A 15,501-nucleotide genomic window follows, 5' to 3' on the forward strand; every position below is an offset into this window, starting at 1 on the left:
CCTGTCCTCCTCAAGTGTCAGCCTGACTTATGGTAAATACAACTTTGATTCTGACAGATGTGAGGCTAATTGCCCTGCAAATCAAAACCTGCCCTTTTCAGATCAAGGGCTGAATAGGTGGGGAGGAAGGGAGAGCCCCTTCGAGCCTGGAGACGAGAGAGGCAAAGGAGTCCCAGGGGCAGCATAGAGACAGGGAGCTCAGTCCATTCCTATTTGTTCTTCCTAGGAATATGTGACTTGCCACCCTCTTCTAAATCACCGCAGAGTGCCTTCTTGAGGGACCATCAGTTCCTCAGTCTGCTGGCAGTCACATATTGTAGTTCTGAACCCCACCTGGGGACGAGGTTATCTTACATTTAAAAAAGAATGAGTGGAAAATAGCAAGAATATGTTCACAGTGTACTAGGGTATTCTACTTACGAAACAGCAAAAGAGATCTAGGTAAGACAAATGCTGTCTTTGGGTTTCTGCCAGGATAGAAATGTATTCCCGTTAAGAATTCGTGCAGCATTAAATGGTGCCGTGGTACCAGGCAGCGTGCTGGGGTGTGATGATGACTGTACTCCTACTCTAGCAATGTGATTCCACTTCAGAGAGGGTAATCGGGAGTAAAACCACCGGTGCTGCTTAATACCCTAATCCCGTTCACATTCCTGCTTTACCACCAGTTTTCTGTTACCTTTGCCTAAATAAATAGTTCCAACAGAAGCTTATCCTTGAAAATATTGTGGTTTATAGCTTACGATGAAAAGTAATGGTAGCATTTCCTGTGTTTCCAGTATTTATAAAGTATTTTTCCATGTTATTAGATGCTAGTTGATACCACATTTCAGCCTTTCCCTCACGGCGCGTTCTCCTCTACCCAGCCACCGATTTGCATGAAACTTTCAGGAATGTAATATCTGAGACGGCTGCCCTCTGATAAATCTGCCTGAATCAGCCAATGAATTGCAAGGCTTTAAAGAGGACAACACACAAACAGAACACCTTTGGCTGACTACAGCATGATTTCCTAAGCAAACCAAATGAAATTATATATATAAAAAAAAAAAATCCAAACCAAAAAAGTCATGCTCTGAGCTGGACTTTGTGCCTCTTTGAGGCTTGTTCATCATCATGGCCAGAACACAAAAATGTCTGGTAACACAGATGAGTAGGTTTTACTCTCAAGGCTCATTATTTGTTATGCAGTAATTCTATACAAAGGTTCTTAACAGCAGCTACAGCACTTCTTTATTCACAGTGTAAATGTGCTGTGTAAATGCTTGTAAAACTTTATGAGCTCCATTGCCTCAAAGCACTTACAATTCAGGTATGATTAATAAATCATGCATGTACACGCTGTCTCCTGTCTCTCCCTAACCTTTCAGTGTCACATCACAGGCAAAGAGCTCCTCTACACCGACTGAGCAGTGGTGTTAGGGGTTTTTTGTTAGCTAACTGAAAGACATGAGTCCCATTTAAAAGAAGCTGTATCAGAGACTTAATTAACTTTATTTTTTTCACCCACACGTGGTCCACCAGCTATTGCCTTCACTTCGCACGCTTCTTGCCTTGCTTACTGATGCTGCTGAGCAGCCACACCCTCATCTGTGATGGCTTTATTTCACAGCCTGACCTCTGTGAGCTTCTCCAGGCTGTAAAGCAGCAGCCTGGTTTTGCTCGCTCTTCTGGAGAGCTCCCACTAGGTGGCACCGACCGCCTGACATTCTTCTCTCCACCCTGCACGGGAATTTCCCTTGCCTTGCTCCAGGTCTCCTCTCCCTTTCTGTAGCATTTCCAAACAGTGAGCTCATCGGTTTTAATAACTGCAAAAACAAACAGCTCCTGGGATCTTTTTTCCTGTCCTTACAGTGCTGCATGGATTCAAGCCAAAAGACAAGCTTTGCTTTTTCACAGACAAGAAGTTCAATTTGCAATGTAATTTCTACAGCTAGTTCAAGAACCTTACTGGTATAACTATTCATTACTTCTTTCAGGATGACCTTCATACAAGCCCTTAGTGGTTCTTTACGTTGTCATCCTCACTTAGATGTGCATGCATAATAAACCTAACCTCGGCAAGAATACTCGTTATCCCAGACAGACTGAGGACCTGAACAAACAGGGAAAGCCGTCAGGAACACTGATGTGGCAGCGAGAGCCGCAAGCAGGCATTTATCTCCTGGGAAATGGGAGGAGGAGGAGAGAGTCCTACACAAAACCCTTTGGAGGGAACTCAGACTGAATCGGGCAAAATGTGGCTCTGTGAGGTTTTGGTAGCAAAGAAAAAAATAATAATTCTCTCAACAGGAAGAAGTCAAGAGTAATTCCTCACCAATAGGACTGAAGAAATTTTGGATATCTCAGACAAAAAGTACTCACAGTACACAAAGATGTACAATTTAAGACATAGTGAAGAGCTGTACTTGTATCAGTGAAATGGAGAAAAGGTTTGCAAACCTGGGGACTGGATTCATCATATCTATTAAGTTGTCCAGTCACATGCATGGAGCCATCTGAACACCGGGACCACATTAACCCTACAGCAGCTCACGTGGTAAAGAAGAATTCCACTCAAATTCCTCAAGGCATCTGAGCTACCGGTAAGACAAATACTTGCACAAAAAGTAAACACTAACCAAAAAAACAACCAAAAAACACACCACAGAATGAAGTCCTAAAGACTAGGGGAAAAAAAAAAAAAGAGGGAAATTGCAGAATTTTCTGAAACACAACAAATGAATAGGATTTAAGTTAAAGACGTCTTTTCTTTAGCAAGAGCTCAGCAAGCTCCTAGAGCTTACAAATTGAGGCCTAGACACTGCAAACAAGTACGGATGTGTTCTAAGCACAACCACTCCTACCAAGTTCAACAGTGACACTTGAAAGACAAAATGTCACAGATCTTTCAGGAGAAGAGCGTAAGATTTTTCTGACAGGTCCTTCTCAAATTCAGCTGTTTTCTCCACTCTTCTATACTCTTTTATGTTCCAAACCAAATCTGTAAAATTCCTTTGCGCTGGAACTAATTTTAATTTGTAATGTAACAGCAAAGCAGTTCCAAGACTAACAATTAGGATGGATAGTCATGCTTTGTGAGAGAAGCCTGCCCACATTTTCCGGTGTGTAAGAGCAGCACAAAAGCTAGAAGTAAATAACTAAAATGAAATTAAAACTACAATCCAGGGATAACCCTGTAACTCACTGGAAAAACAGTTTCTATTTCTGAGTCTGGCAGGCTACGATGGTATCACTAACGGCAATCCCATGAAGATGAAAATGAATGTGAATATGGCTGTTAAAGTCCTGGGTTCGTTTTAAACTCATTTAAAGTTCTTTATCTACATGTCTTCAGATTTTAGACATAAATCCCTGAATGCTTGTTTTCTCTCCTCGAATTAACTCTACAACGTAAACAGTTCTTTCCAAACTCTGCTTAAAAGTCTTCACTTCAGATCCTTAAAAAAATCACAAAGGTACCACAGATATAAACATCAATGGAATTTACATCAGTTCATCAGTCACTACCTTATCTTAAAGTGCAATGATAATGGAAATAGTTGTGAAAATTAGATGTCTCTCCTGGAAGGCCAGAGAGTTTTACAGCTGTAGGGTATCAGACCCTGGCTTTTATTCAGGTGCTGGAAAACCAAGAGACGCTGAAAAAATAGACAAGGCCGACAAGACTGGAAAAAGCAGGGGATGGAACAATTCAAAATTCACTGACCTATTTACTCGTCCATCTGCCGTGGCCTCCTCCAAGTCTGGACAGCCCAATGGGAAATGCACCAGGAAAATGTAATCACTGGGGATTATTCTATGTATCAGAAAAAACAATGTCTGTAGTCAGCGTTCCCAAGTTCAACATTTTCCTCTAACTCATAAAATACGGAATGCAACTGCTATCTTTTGAAACAGTAAAATGGGGAAGCACACTTCCCTCGCAGAATTTTTCAGCTAGGACACGGGATTCCCCACCGCTCTCCCACATGGAAAAAAACCACCGGGGTTCTGTGTCCAAACGGTTCTTATGTTTGCATGGTGCTCTCCCAGGAGTTCGATTTTTCTCCTGTTTCCACCTCACAGCAGGCACAGCCCCATGCCTTTTATGTGTAGTTGCTCATGGTACAAAACACACCCACCAGCGTGGGGCAGACGGAGCGTTATTGTTGTTTGCATTTCACTGAGTGGTTGGGATTGATCTGTAGTATCAACAAAACACACCAAACCAAAATACACACAGATCCCTGCCTTGGAGCACTTCTGTTCTACGTAAATCACTCGTGGTTAGGTAAGTGCCTAAAGGCTCAAATATCCAACCCCTTAATCATAAAAGTATTCACATCATCATCAACACTCAAGTATTATTATTTTTCTTTTTCATAAAACTTCAGCCCTCAGGAACACAGGGGTTTCCAATTGCAGGTTTCTCATAAGGTGGATCATCTGGCTGTTGTTTAAAGTCAATTCATGACTTAACATGGTATTTGAATGATTTGGGATCCTAATATTTAAGTGTTTACTATCCATTTTTATGGTAGCTGTCATGTTAAGAACAATGGAGCATGTAATGGTATGAGGAGGTTTTTTTTTTTCTGGGGATCACAGCAAAAGGTTGAGCAAATTCCAGTGTTAGAAGTTGTTCTGCCCGACAGGCAACTAATAGCTCCAACGCAGGATACACAGCAGCACTGCCCCTTCAAGTTCACCTGTGGTGACTGTATGGCAATGACGTAAAGTCATCTGGGGCAATCCCACGTGCGTCCTAGATGTATCACACTCACAGGGAATTTGTGGATCTGTGACATACACAGCTCCATTACTTCCTAGTCCTGTTAAAACAACGGTACATTTTAATGCATCTGCTTACCTACATTAATTATTTACAAAGGATCATGTTTTGGAGCCAGTAAAATGACAAGACTATTTAAGTCAGGAAGCACCAGAACAAGATATTCAAACTCTGACTGAAAGCTTCCTTACTCATCTCCACACTTTCTCTCCTCAGTACGAACGCTGTTTAGATTATTCTGGGTACCTACGCAGAATGTTCTGACCAGTGCTTTATTCCCATTCTTACCACGAATGCTAAGTGATGTAGAAAAATGTATCTTTATACACATCCATGAGGTAGAGGTCAGTCATCATCTCCTGGTCTACAGCCAGAACTGAGGCCGTGTTAGCTTTGAACTTTGGGAAAAAAAAACCCTTATGTTTGATTTTTTTTTTTTCAGAATATTAAGTAGCATAGCACTTTATTAAAACACAGCCCTCCTTGTCTTCACCTGAAATGAGGACATCAGCAAACAGAGTTCAACTGATTACTTAAGCTGGACACTCAGACACAGGCAGCTGATATGTCAGCTATAAAAATCCTGGCTTCCCGTAATGTCACACACTATGACCTCAGGCAAGGATAAATTCAATTTTCCCAGGAGCATTCACCTCTTCAAGTCCAACCTTTTTATTCTTTCAGTTCCTGACCACTAATAAATGACAGTGACTGTTAAAACAATCTTTGTACGCATTAGTGAGCTTCAGTCACTGGACAGAAAGGTCACTCTTGCCTAAACAGCTGCAGCTGGAATGTACTTTGTAGCTGGAGAGGTAATAACACATGCCTTGCCAGTACATTCCTTAACTTCTGGCAACCAAATGAATGGGCTGTGACTTGTACGGGACAACCTTCACCATACATTTCCATCACTTTGGATCCCCGATCCATTCATTGGTAGGATTAAAAAAAAAAAAAAAAAAAAGACCTAGAGACCTGCTGCATGATCTATTTCACTGCTGTGTTCATTGGGTCATTCTGGAAAAACTCAAAGCTATTCAATTATCGTTTTTATTAGAAATTGGTCTCTCTAGCTTCAAAATAATCATGGACTCAAGCTTAGTAAAACTGGCAGTGAAAAAATGAAAGAAAATACAAGGTAATTACATTAAGAGGAGGAAAACAAACAAAGGAAACTAAAATCCACGTAGTTCTGTGATGTCCAAACTTACTGAGGACTGGCTTCCCACATCTTGTGGTTGTTGAAGGTGAGAACCCATGTCCAGAGAAACGGGATATTTCTAACATTTCTCCCCTGAACAGGTTCTCTGTCATCCAAATGAGTCTGAGCACACATAGCTTTTCCTTCTGTTAGGGAACTTACAGGGTTATACTTTATATACTGCTCCTCTAATTTCTTAAAACGTGTAGAAACTTCATTTTACTCAACATTTCTACAACCCAGATAAATCTGTCTGAAATTGGCCAATGAGTTGACCAACGGTTTGTTCTTACGAGGCACAAACTGACAGACGGTTTGATTGCACAAGCTTCATTTGCTTAGGAAACTAAGCTGAAGACGACAAATAGGTGTGTGTAACTGCCTGCCCACAAATTCCCTGTTGCAGCCTCCGAGCATGCTTCCCATGGTACAAGATGGCTCAGAAAGCACTTATCTCCCATCTTTCCTGATTATATCGGTAACTTATTCAGTGATTAGCCAAAGCAACATTCCTCTCCTAGCAACTAATTTAATGCTTTTAATATACTACAAGCTCTTTTAGGTCCAAACCTTTCTATTTTGGGACTTCCAATTTAAATTTGCCTAATAGCTTCACATAATAGTCCCTTGCTCCCAATAAATTCCTCATTTTAACTCTAATTGGTTTGCTCATGAAGAATCACAATTTACATAAGCTGAAGAGGAGATGTATCACCAGCTATTACCGAATAGAAGTAATATTTGATTAAGCAAAAGGAGAGACTCATTTGCTTTTTGCTCAGCATTTGTTAATGATATTGCCACTTCCTACAAGCAGATAAAGTATATTTACAACATAATCAATTAGATGTATTTGGAATAGGTATTAAATAAAAATATCAATTCAGTGCCCTCTTAAATTTATGATGTCTATTCATCATAACGATAACCCAAAGTGACTTCCACGGTCAGATGAAGTTGCTGGTGAGCCAATCGTTCTCCAGTGCAAAGAGATCAAAACTGAAGGCGCAGACCAGCTTTATGAAAGGTAATGAAAGCAACAAGTGGAAACACAAGAAATCAAGTAACTTGAAGAGCTGCCATACCGAAGCATAAATCATCTTCAGGGATCCTGAAATCTTAGTCTAGAAGTAAAGAACTGTCTCATTCTACTTAACTGAGCGCAGCCTGAGGAGCCTGGCAAGGCAGGAACACACAGGACACCTCTGAAGGAGTCTGGGAGAGGGAGGGAAGCTGGAGTTTGGGTGATGCTAAGAAACTCACTGGGACTACTCTGTGGAAGAAATGGATACTGTAAACCTACACAAAGATAAATAATTCGAAACACTCACAGTTTTGAAAAAAAAGTTTTAAAATATAACTTAAAGAGCTTCAGGAAGCTTCTTAAAGGCAAGTGAAAATAACACTTTTTTAAAAAGTATCACTATTTCAAAGCAATTACAATTTATTCCTTGGTGTCTAACTCATAATTTTGAACACTTTGGTCCTCAAACGGAGAGGAAGGCATTCGTTTCATTAAGACAACAAACATGAATTTGAAATACAATTAGATGGAAGTCATACTACGTTGTGGTACTGACTGCTATTAATTACTGGTGTATGTAGAATATTTGAATATTTTAAAAGTCTCTTTGATGTAGTTTTTCTTTTAAGGCTAGAATGATGCCTTTGAAAAACACAGACCAACAAGTTAGATGTATTTAGACAAAATAACTTTGGAGTATGTCTTTGATTGTTTTTTTTTCTTATTATTACTTCTAGTTTAGTTTGGTTCTTGGTTGGGTTTCTTTTTTTTCCCCATAATGAAAGACAGTAGTACAGAGGCCTTTCGTTACACTAATTCTGAAATCACGCTGGGTAAGGCAAGCGCCGTAGTTCCTGTCTCACCTTTTTTTCCGCACAACAGTGGAATCTGGGAGCGTTGCAGGAGCACAGCCAGACTCTGCACCTGAATTAAGACACACCAGAGGCCTGAGCTCGACTCCAGGGCCAGGAAAAGGCACAGAGCAGCCAAGGCCATGGCGGGCAGCACCTCTGGGGTGCGGCCGGCGCCCCGAAACAAAGTACGGTCAGTGACCTATAAAAAAGATAAAATTAATGTGATGGAAAGTGTAAATAAATCAGGCACTCTGTTATACAAACAGGCTCTTTGGGACTTTGCCTTCTCAGTACGAGACCCCCTCGCCCCCAGAGGCCGGGCGTCCCTCAAGCCCACCCTGGGCCCTGGCGCGGCTGCGGGGGCCGGGGACCCCCAACCGCCACCGGCCTTGTCACCCCTGCCCGGGCCGCTGTCCCAGGCTGTGTCACCCCCGCTTCCCACGGGGCCTGGCCGGGCCCACGGAGCTCCCCGCACCGGGCCGGGCAGGAGGGGAGGGGGCGGGCGTCGGGAAGCGGCAGCGCCCGGCGGGCCGGACGGACGCGGCGGGCACCCAATGCGCTCCGGCGCTGCCGCCCCGAAGGGGAGGGGAGAGACCGGCGGTTGGGCCCAATGAGGCCGCACTCGGAGCGGGACTTCCTCCGGGGATCCCGCGGCGGGTAGCGGCGGGCGGTGACACGTAAGTGCGGGGGTCGGGGGAGTTGCCTTTGTTCCCCTCAGGTGGCGACGGAGCCACACGGCCGGGCGGGTCCCCGCGGCGGGGCCGGGCTGAAGCCGCCGCAGCCCCTCTTCCGCAGGCCGCGGTAGCCAGCGCCGCTGCCCGCCCCTGCCGCGGGGAGCCGGGGCCGTCAGGCAGTCAGCCGGGGGGGCCGCCGCCGGAGGGCCGGGCAGCACCGGGCAGCCCCGCGGCCGCAGCATGCGGCTGGGGGCCCGGCTCCGCGCCGCGCAGAGTCCCGCCGGCTCCGCTCCGACGCGCAGGGCCCGCACGCAGGGGGCAGGGAAGCCCAGGGGCTGAGGCGCTCGGCCAGCCCCTCCCTCCCGCCGTCCCTCCTCCTCCTCCTCCTCCTCCTCCTCCTGCCGGGGCCTCCGATGTCGCCTTCTCGTCGTTCGCCGCCTCCAGCTCTGCCCGCTGCCAAGCCGTGAGGGGCGGGGGCCCTCGGGACCCCGCCGGGGACATGGGCAACGGGATGTGCTCCCGAAAACAGAAGCGGATTTTCCAGACCCTCCTGCTCTTGACCGTGGTGTTCGGCTTCCTCTACGGGGCGATGCTCTACTACGAGCTGCAGGGCCAGCTGAGGAAGGCTGAGGCCACGGCGCTCAAGTACCAGCAGCATCAAGAGTCCCTCTCAGCTCAGTTACAAGGTACTTCCCTCGGCCAGGCTTTCCTAAGGCTTGCAGAATATCTTCCTCCTCCTCCTCCTCCTCTTCTGCTGGGGAAGCCTGGGCTGTCCAGCCTCTCACAAAGTTCTGCTCCTTATGCGCTTCTTCCCCTTCTCTGTGGGGTTTTGATATCTGACCGTGGGAAGGATCCTAGCCCCGCTGGAATCAGTGTGAGGTTTTGGTCGAGGACTCCTAGAGAGCTCTTAATTCCCCCTCGCATTTTCTAGAGTGACTCTTACTCCCAAAGGACTGCACATCACTCTGCAATTCCTGGTGTAAATGGAAAAGTTAGGCATACAGCTTGCCACTCACCTAGCAGTACAGACTGCCCAGTTCTGAGACTTTTGCGTGCTTCTGTGTTGTCTTAGCAGTATTAATTTCATGCTGCTGAGAGAACATTCTGCTGCAAAAATGCAAGGCTGCAGCTCCTGGGCAGCATAAACCTTAAATAACTCCAGGAGGGGGAGGAGTATTCTGATAAAGCATTTTTTTAAAGGGTAATTTGAAAGTAAAGCTCAAATAAGTTATTTGGATAAGGCTGTTCTATTACTTTTGGAATAACTTTGAGTTTCTTGGCTTAAAGCTGGCACATAAATACAGATTCTTGTGTGTCTTGGTTTAAGGACGTACCAAATGTGGGCGTTGCGTACTTGAAGGTGAAAAGGGGCCAGTGTCTGGCATCTGCATGTCCAGAAGTCAGATGCAAAGCAGCAGATGTGTACGTGAAGCATCAGTGCTCTGGCAAGTGCAAGACCTCAGCACCTCTCTCATTGTCAAGTGCAGGGTTATCAGGCTGGCATATACAAAGTCCAGAGCCAACTTTCAAAACTCTTTCGACTTTCATTTCTCAAAACTGTGTAAAACAACAATAGGAGTGGTCTGCTCTTGCAGCTGTAACGGTACTGAATTTCAGGTGATCTTGAACCGTACTTTTCACTGTGGAAGAATACGTAAAAGCATGTCTGGAACCATATAGATTTTATGCAGGGAGCACAGAATCGGTTTTATGCTGTTAGATTCTTATAGTGATTTGTTACTTAAACATATATGACTCTGAACTGAGACCATCATTACTTAGTATTTCAGTTTCAGGCCATTTCCAGGTAATGCCATGGAAAAATTTGACAAAAAGCTTCATTTTAGTAATGCAAAAGGTGTAAATGTTTGGCTGGGAGATGGGTATGTGGCAGATGGCTGAAGGGCTACTTTTGCTAGTCTGTATGTGTGCCAGCAGTATTTGAGGAGGACACAGGAACATCTTGTTCTCAAGCTAAAATTCAACAAGTTAGCTTTTCCTGTTGCTCTGGCTATACCAAAGAGGAGCATGCCACAAACTTTATCCTGACACAGAGGAGAGATTCTGTTAATCAGATTTATTGGATCTGGGCTTCTCGTTTAAACTTTCCGTATCTGCAACATTATTTTGAGTAGCCCTCATCTGTCCAAGCAAGTTCACAGAAGCAACAGGCAACTAGTAGTTGATAAATGCTGCGGCGACGCTGCATTTTGATGAAAGTATCCTCTTGCTTGTTTCAGTGTATCAATGAGAAATGTAAAATAGGGACCAGAATCGGAAAACACTAATACATTTGGTTATCAATGCAATCAATTGACATGATTCTGGGACCCATGCCGATGTCTCAAGCCTGTTAAGCAGGAGATCTTATCTGTGCCTAGTATGGTAGCAGTAAGCCTTGTTTAAATAAAAAAATAATTGCTAGCAATTAAGTCACAAAAATACAAGGAAAAATATAGTGTAACAATAAAATTGGTTCTTTGAAATTTTCCTGGATTATGGCAATAGCTAATGGACCTAAAAGAGGGTGAGGCTGAGAGCTCGGAAAGTTGGGCCTAGTGAGCTAGAAAGAAACTTTTCTTCCCTGTCTTTCATCTAATGTACATCTAATGACTCTCTCCGGGATGGCCTGCCCCGTATAATCACTTGGATTTTTGCAGTAGCAGTTTATTAGTGAGGAGAACGTAGAGAATTCAGAACCTGCGCCCAGCTCACCTGGAGATACACAAGCACCGTGCTAACTGATGATGTACACCACCGAGACCGTTTCTGAGCCTTTCCTGTTTAACTCTTTGATACAGAACAACAGGAAGGAATTTTCTTTCAACAGAGACTTTGAAACAAGATAAAATGCTGACAGAAAATCCTGTGTTTACAGGTGCAGTATCTGACTGCACTTTGAACGTTTGATTTTAAATGGCCTGGATTTTAAATCAACAATGTTTCTGTTGCCAAACAAACAAACAAAAAAAACTCTAAGAATATCTAGACTACATCCCATCATGACAGATGACTCTTTGAGTTTATTCTTTTAGGAGAACAACAAAATGTATCACTGCTAAAGCAGTGTGACTTACCTTTTCCACGCAGCATAATCGGTTTCTCTGTAGCTACTGGTCTAGAGATAACTTTGGGGCCTGAAGGAGGATGGGTGATTAAATAAGACTTTAAAGGTCGTTATAAGCTAAGGAGAGAACTGAACCTTGGACTTTTATTTCCTGAACAAATATTTCATCAGTAAGCTTTTGTTGTTTTAAATTATTTAAAAAAAAAAAAAAAAGGCAGAAAAAAAAGGCAACTTCTTAAAGTTATCCTTTTCAGGATCCTGAGGCTGTATTGTGCCAGGCTGGCTCTGCTCCTGGAAGGCTGACTGGATTGATGACAGTGAAATAGCACCTGTTTTCTGAGTTTTGGTTGAGTTTTCTTGTGAGTGGTGGGGCCTATAAAGACGGTTGCTTTCCTAATTGTACACAGAGGAACACTGTTAGGTCTTCTGCATGAAACTTGAGTCAGTTTGTGAAATGCTTAAGGATCAATTGTCATCTCCTAAGTTTGTGTATAAGGTAACAGTTTTGGACCTGAATGCCTTTGGTCTGCCCAGAATCTTAAGAAAGATCCTCAGATGTAGCTCGGAGTGTAGCTTCCCTTCACTTCCTACACTCCCTTCTACTATTTTTCTCTCTCTGCACACATTTTAGGTTTTTCATCTACGTAGGTAATAAGAACCTTCTTTTTGGTACTTGCTAGTTCTTCATGCCTGAATGAGCAGTGCTTTCTGTTTTTGTTTGAAAAGCCACCCGTCTTAGATTTTTATCTTTTTCATTACCTCCAACGAAGCACGTGAAGCAGGAAAAATCTTCTGTACACGTGGGAAAATAGTGCTCTCATCTACCAAGGCAGAATGTAGAGATCACTGAAAAACGGTGCAGGAAGAGATCTCAAAATCGTTTAGCCCATGCGCCTAATCTGAAGATTAGCTGCAGACAGCTGTTCTTATGGGAAGTTCTGCTTTTTCTGGTGTTCACAGCTTTACGTCCTCAGCTGAGAAGTATTCGCGCCTCTTGCAGTAAGACCAGGGTGTGACTGGAAGGATCACGGACTTGGGGAACACAATAAGAAAAACTGGTTTGGAGAGGCTGGGATCTTAAGAGCTCATTCCCTGTTAGATAGCTCAAGTTGTAGAAGATTTTGTATTTGAAAGCTAAACTTCTTACAAAAGAATGTCAAACTTTGGCATTTTTATCTCTTTAGCAAAGTTCTGATGAGCATGGAGACAGTAGTGCTGCTTTTGTGACTTGCAATGGGAATACTGGAGGCAAAATTTAGAGATGACACAAAATTTCTTGGCTGCTAAGAAAACCTAAAGTCATTGTTATCTGTAAGGTCTTCCATAGAGAAGCTGATCTTCCCAATAAGCTGATTATTTTTAAATCTCATTCTCTGAGCATTATCTGTTCAAAACATGAAGATAATCTTATTTAGTATTTCTTAAAATGATAAAAACTAAGCTTGACGCTCTTTGCCTCCTACGAAGATGTGTCAAACTAGGTCTTAAGCTATTTGCCATGTAGGAACAGACTTTGGTTGCTAGAACATACGCGCATTGACAGCTGTAGATGAACCTTGTTGTATCTTTGTCTGCTTCAAGATTAAACGTATCTACAAATGTCTTTTTAGCCCTTACAGCTTCTGTCTTCTCATCCTCTGGGTATTAAGTAACTCCTTGTGTACTGTTTTAATCTGTTTTAATCCCTAATCCTAATAACAGCCTACATTTAGTGCCTTTTACTACCTTCACTTTCCTGCTCTTTCTCTTAGAGTCTTAACGTATCTGATGGCTTCGGGCAGTCTCTGTGCAGGCTGAGACTATACTGTGATGATGGGAGCCAACTCAGCAGGGACTCTGGAAGTCCAGAGTGTGCCCTGCTGTAGACAAGGTGTGGGTTCCCTCAAAGCTCTCTGATCCAGTGCTAGAAAGCACCAGCTGAAGAGCAAATGTAGAATTCCTCTGTGCCTGTTGTGCCCCTCTTTTAAGGTACAAGTTTAAATGGAGTACTATTTAACAGAGCTAGGAAGAACTAACAGGACTTTTGATAACATATTTTTCACATGTATCATGTAAATACAGCTACGCCAACGCAGCTGCTATATGGTTTGGTTGTTCCCCGTAACAGCAGCCTGAATTCCTGTGATTCCTATTCGTTTCAGATGATTACACGTAAGGCCGCAGCACTTACTTTGATTGTCTTTTGCTGCTACCTGAGGTCTGAAAGATCTGCAAATTTTCATAGAATCATAGAATGGTTAGGGTTGGAAGGGACCTTCAAAGGTCATCTAGTCCAACCCCCCTGCAAGGAGCAGGGACATCCCCGACCAGATCAGGTTGCTCAGAGCCTCATCCAGCCTGGCCTTGAACGTTTCCAGGGAATAATTTTATTATGGAAGATCTATGTACTATAAATGTATATTCTTATATGCATCTGTATGTGCATATATGTATGTATAAAATGTGTATTTAGATAGATATATGTCTGTTTTGAAGCTCAACCTGAAGATTGCACGTTACCTGCAATTATCAAGATTTCTTCATAATCCGAGTACAGGAAGGGTGCTGGAGCTTTGTTCGGTTCAGTTAACCCAGGGAGCTGGTTTGTTGCCTCCAGTTCTATAGTAAGAGTCCCAGCAGCTGAATTCTATGTCTGGAATGATAAAGTGAGCAAATGTCCTTATTTAGATATATTTTTTTTCATTCCTGTAATCGGTGCCTGAATGTCCTTAAATCACTTTCCCTGTGGACGTAATACTTCAGGATAAATTTCTACCAGTGCTGCAGTGTTACGTCTACACGTGAGCTGGAATCTAGGCTGAAGATCGCAGAGCATGTAGTCTGCATCAAGAGAAGCGTGGCCAGCAGGTCGAGGGAGGTGATTCTGCCCCTCTACTCTGCCCTGGTGAGACCCCACCTGGAGTACTGTGTCCAGTTCTGGAGTCCCCAACACAAGAAGGACATGGACCAGTTGGAAAGGGTCCAGAGGAGGCCACAAAGATGATTAGAGGGCTGGAGCACCTTTCCTATGAGGACAGGCTGAGAGAGTTGGGGCTGTTCAGCCTGGAGAAGAGGAGGCTCCGGGGAGACCTGATAGCGGTCTTCCAATACCTCAAGGGGGCCTACAGGAAAGATGGGGAGAAGCTGTTCAGTAGGGCCTGTTGTGATAGAACAAGGGGTAATGGGTTTAAATTAGAAGGAGGTAGGTTTAGATTAGATATGAGAAAAAAAATTTTTACAATGAGAGTTGTAGAGCACTGGAACAGGTTGCCCAGAAAGGTGGTGGAGGCCCCATCCCTGGAATCGTTCAAGGCCAGGCTGGATGAGGCTCTGAGCAACCTGATCTAGTCAGGGATGTCCCTGGTCCTTGCAGGGGGGTTGGACTAGATGACCGTTGAAGGTCCCTTCCAACTCTAACTATTCTATGATTCTATGAGGTAATACAGTGGTTTTGTTCCCTGGGTTTTGTTGTTCCCCCCTCCCTGGTTTAATATTAGGCCTGGTAGCTAACAGATTGATGCAAGATAGAGCCAATATCCTGAAACTGTTTGTTACTGATGATGCTTTAAGGCTTTTAAAGGTTGTGAGTGATTGATCTATCTGGGTTTATGAACCCTTCAGAGCTGAGAGAGGAGGAGGGAGGCAAGATGAATAGATGCTTTGGTGAGTTTGCATTCTGGCTTCTTCAACAGTCATCTTCTGTCACGTATCCCCAGCAGGCAGAGGTTTGACGGCAGCCTCTGCGTCACCTAAAACGTCATCAGCTAGGCAAACCGGTGGAGACGCAGAGGATGAAACACCAACGACCACGATCTGACAATTGTAGCTGCAAACTGAAATCCTGCGGTCAACAGCATAGTTTAAGTGATACCTGACTCCGCTAAGCACGCAATGCGGGAAGAGTTTTAGGATGGTTGAGACTCTG

The 15,501-nt window shown here is 43.9% G+C and overlaps 1 protein-coding gene across 4 annotated transcripts in view; it reads left to right on the forward strand.

Annotated features, from left to right (window-relative positions):
• The first annotated feature begins 8,528 nt into the window (after positions 1 to 8,528).
• The window catches only part of GOLIM4 (golgi integral membrane protein 4), a 32,266-nt gene continuing 25,293 nt past the window's right edge, over positions 8,529 to 15,501 (forward strand). For all 4 annotated transcript variants that reach the window (XM_086754968.1, XM_010128980.2, XM_086754970.1 and 1 more), the window contains exon 1: positions 8,529 to 9,216. In XM_086754968.1, the coding sequence (XP_086611094.1) occupies positions 9,030 to 9,216 (187 nt within the window). In that variant the 5' untranslated portion in view covers positions 8,529 to 9,029. The remainder of the gene's footprint in view (positions 9,217 to 15,501) is intronic.

This window comes from Chlamydotis macqueenii, chromosome 9 (genome assembly GCF_036417535.1).
Source record: "Chlamydotis macqueenii isolate bChlMac1 chromosome 9, bChlMac1.mat, whole genome shotgun sequence".
Taxonomy (NCBI): domain Eukaryota; kingdom Metazoa; phylum Chordata; class Aves; order Otidiformes; family Otididae; genus Chlamydotis; species Chlamydotis macqueenii.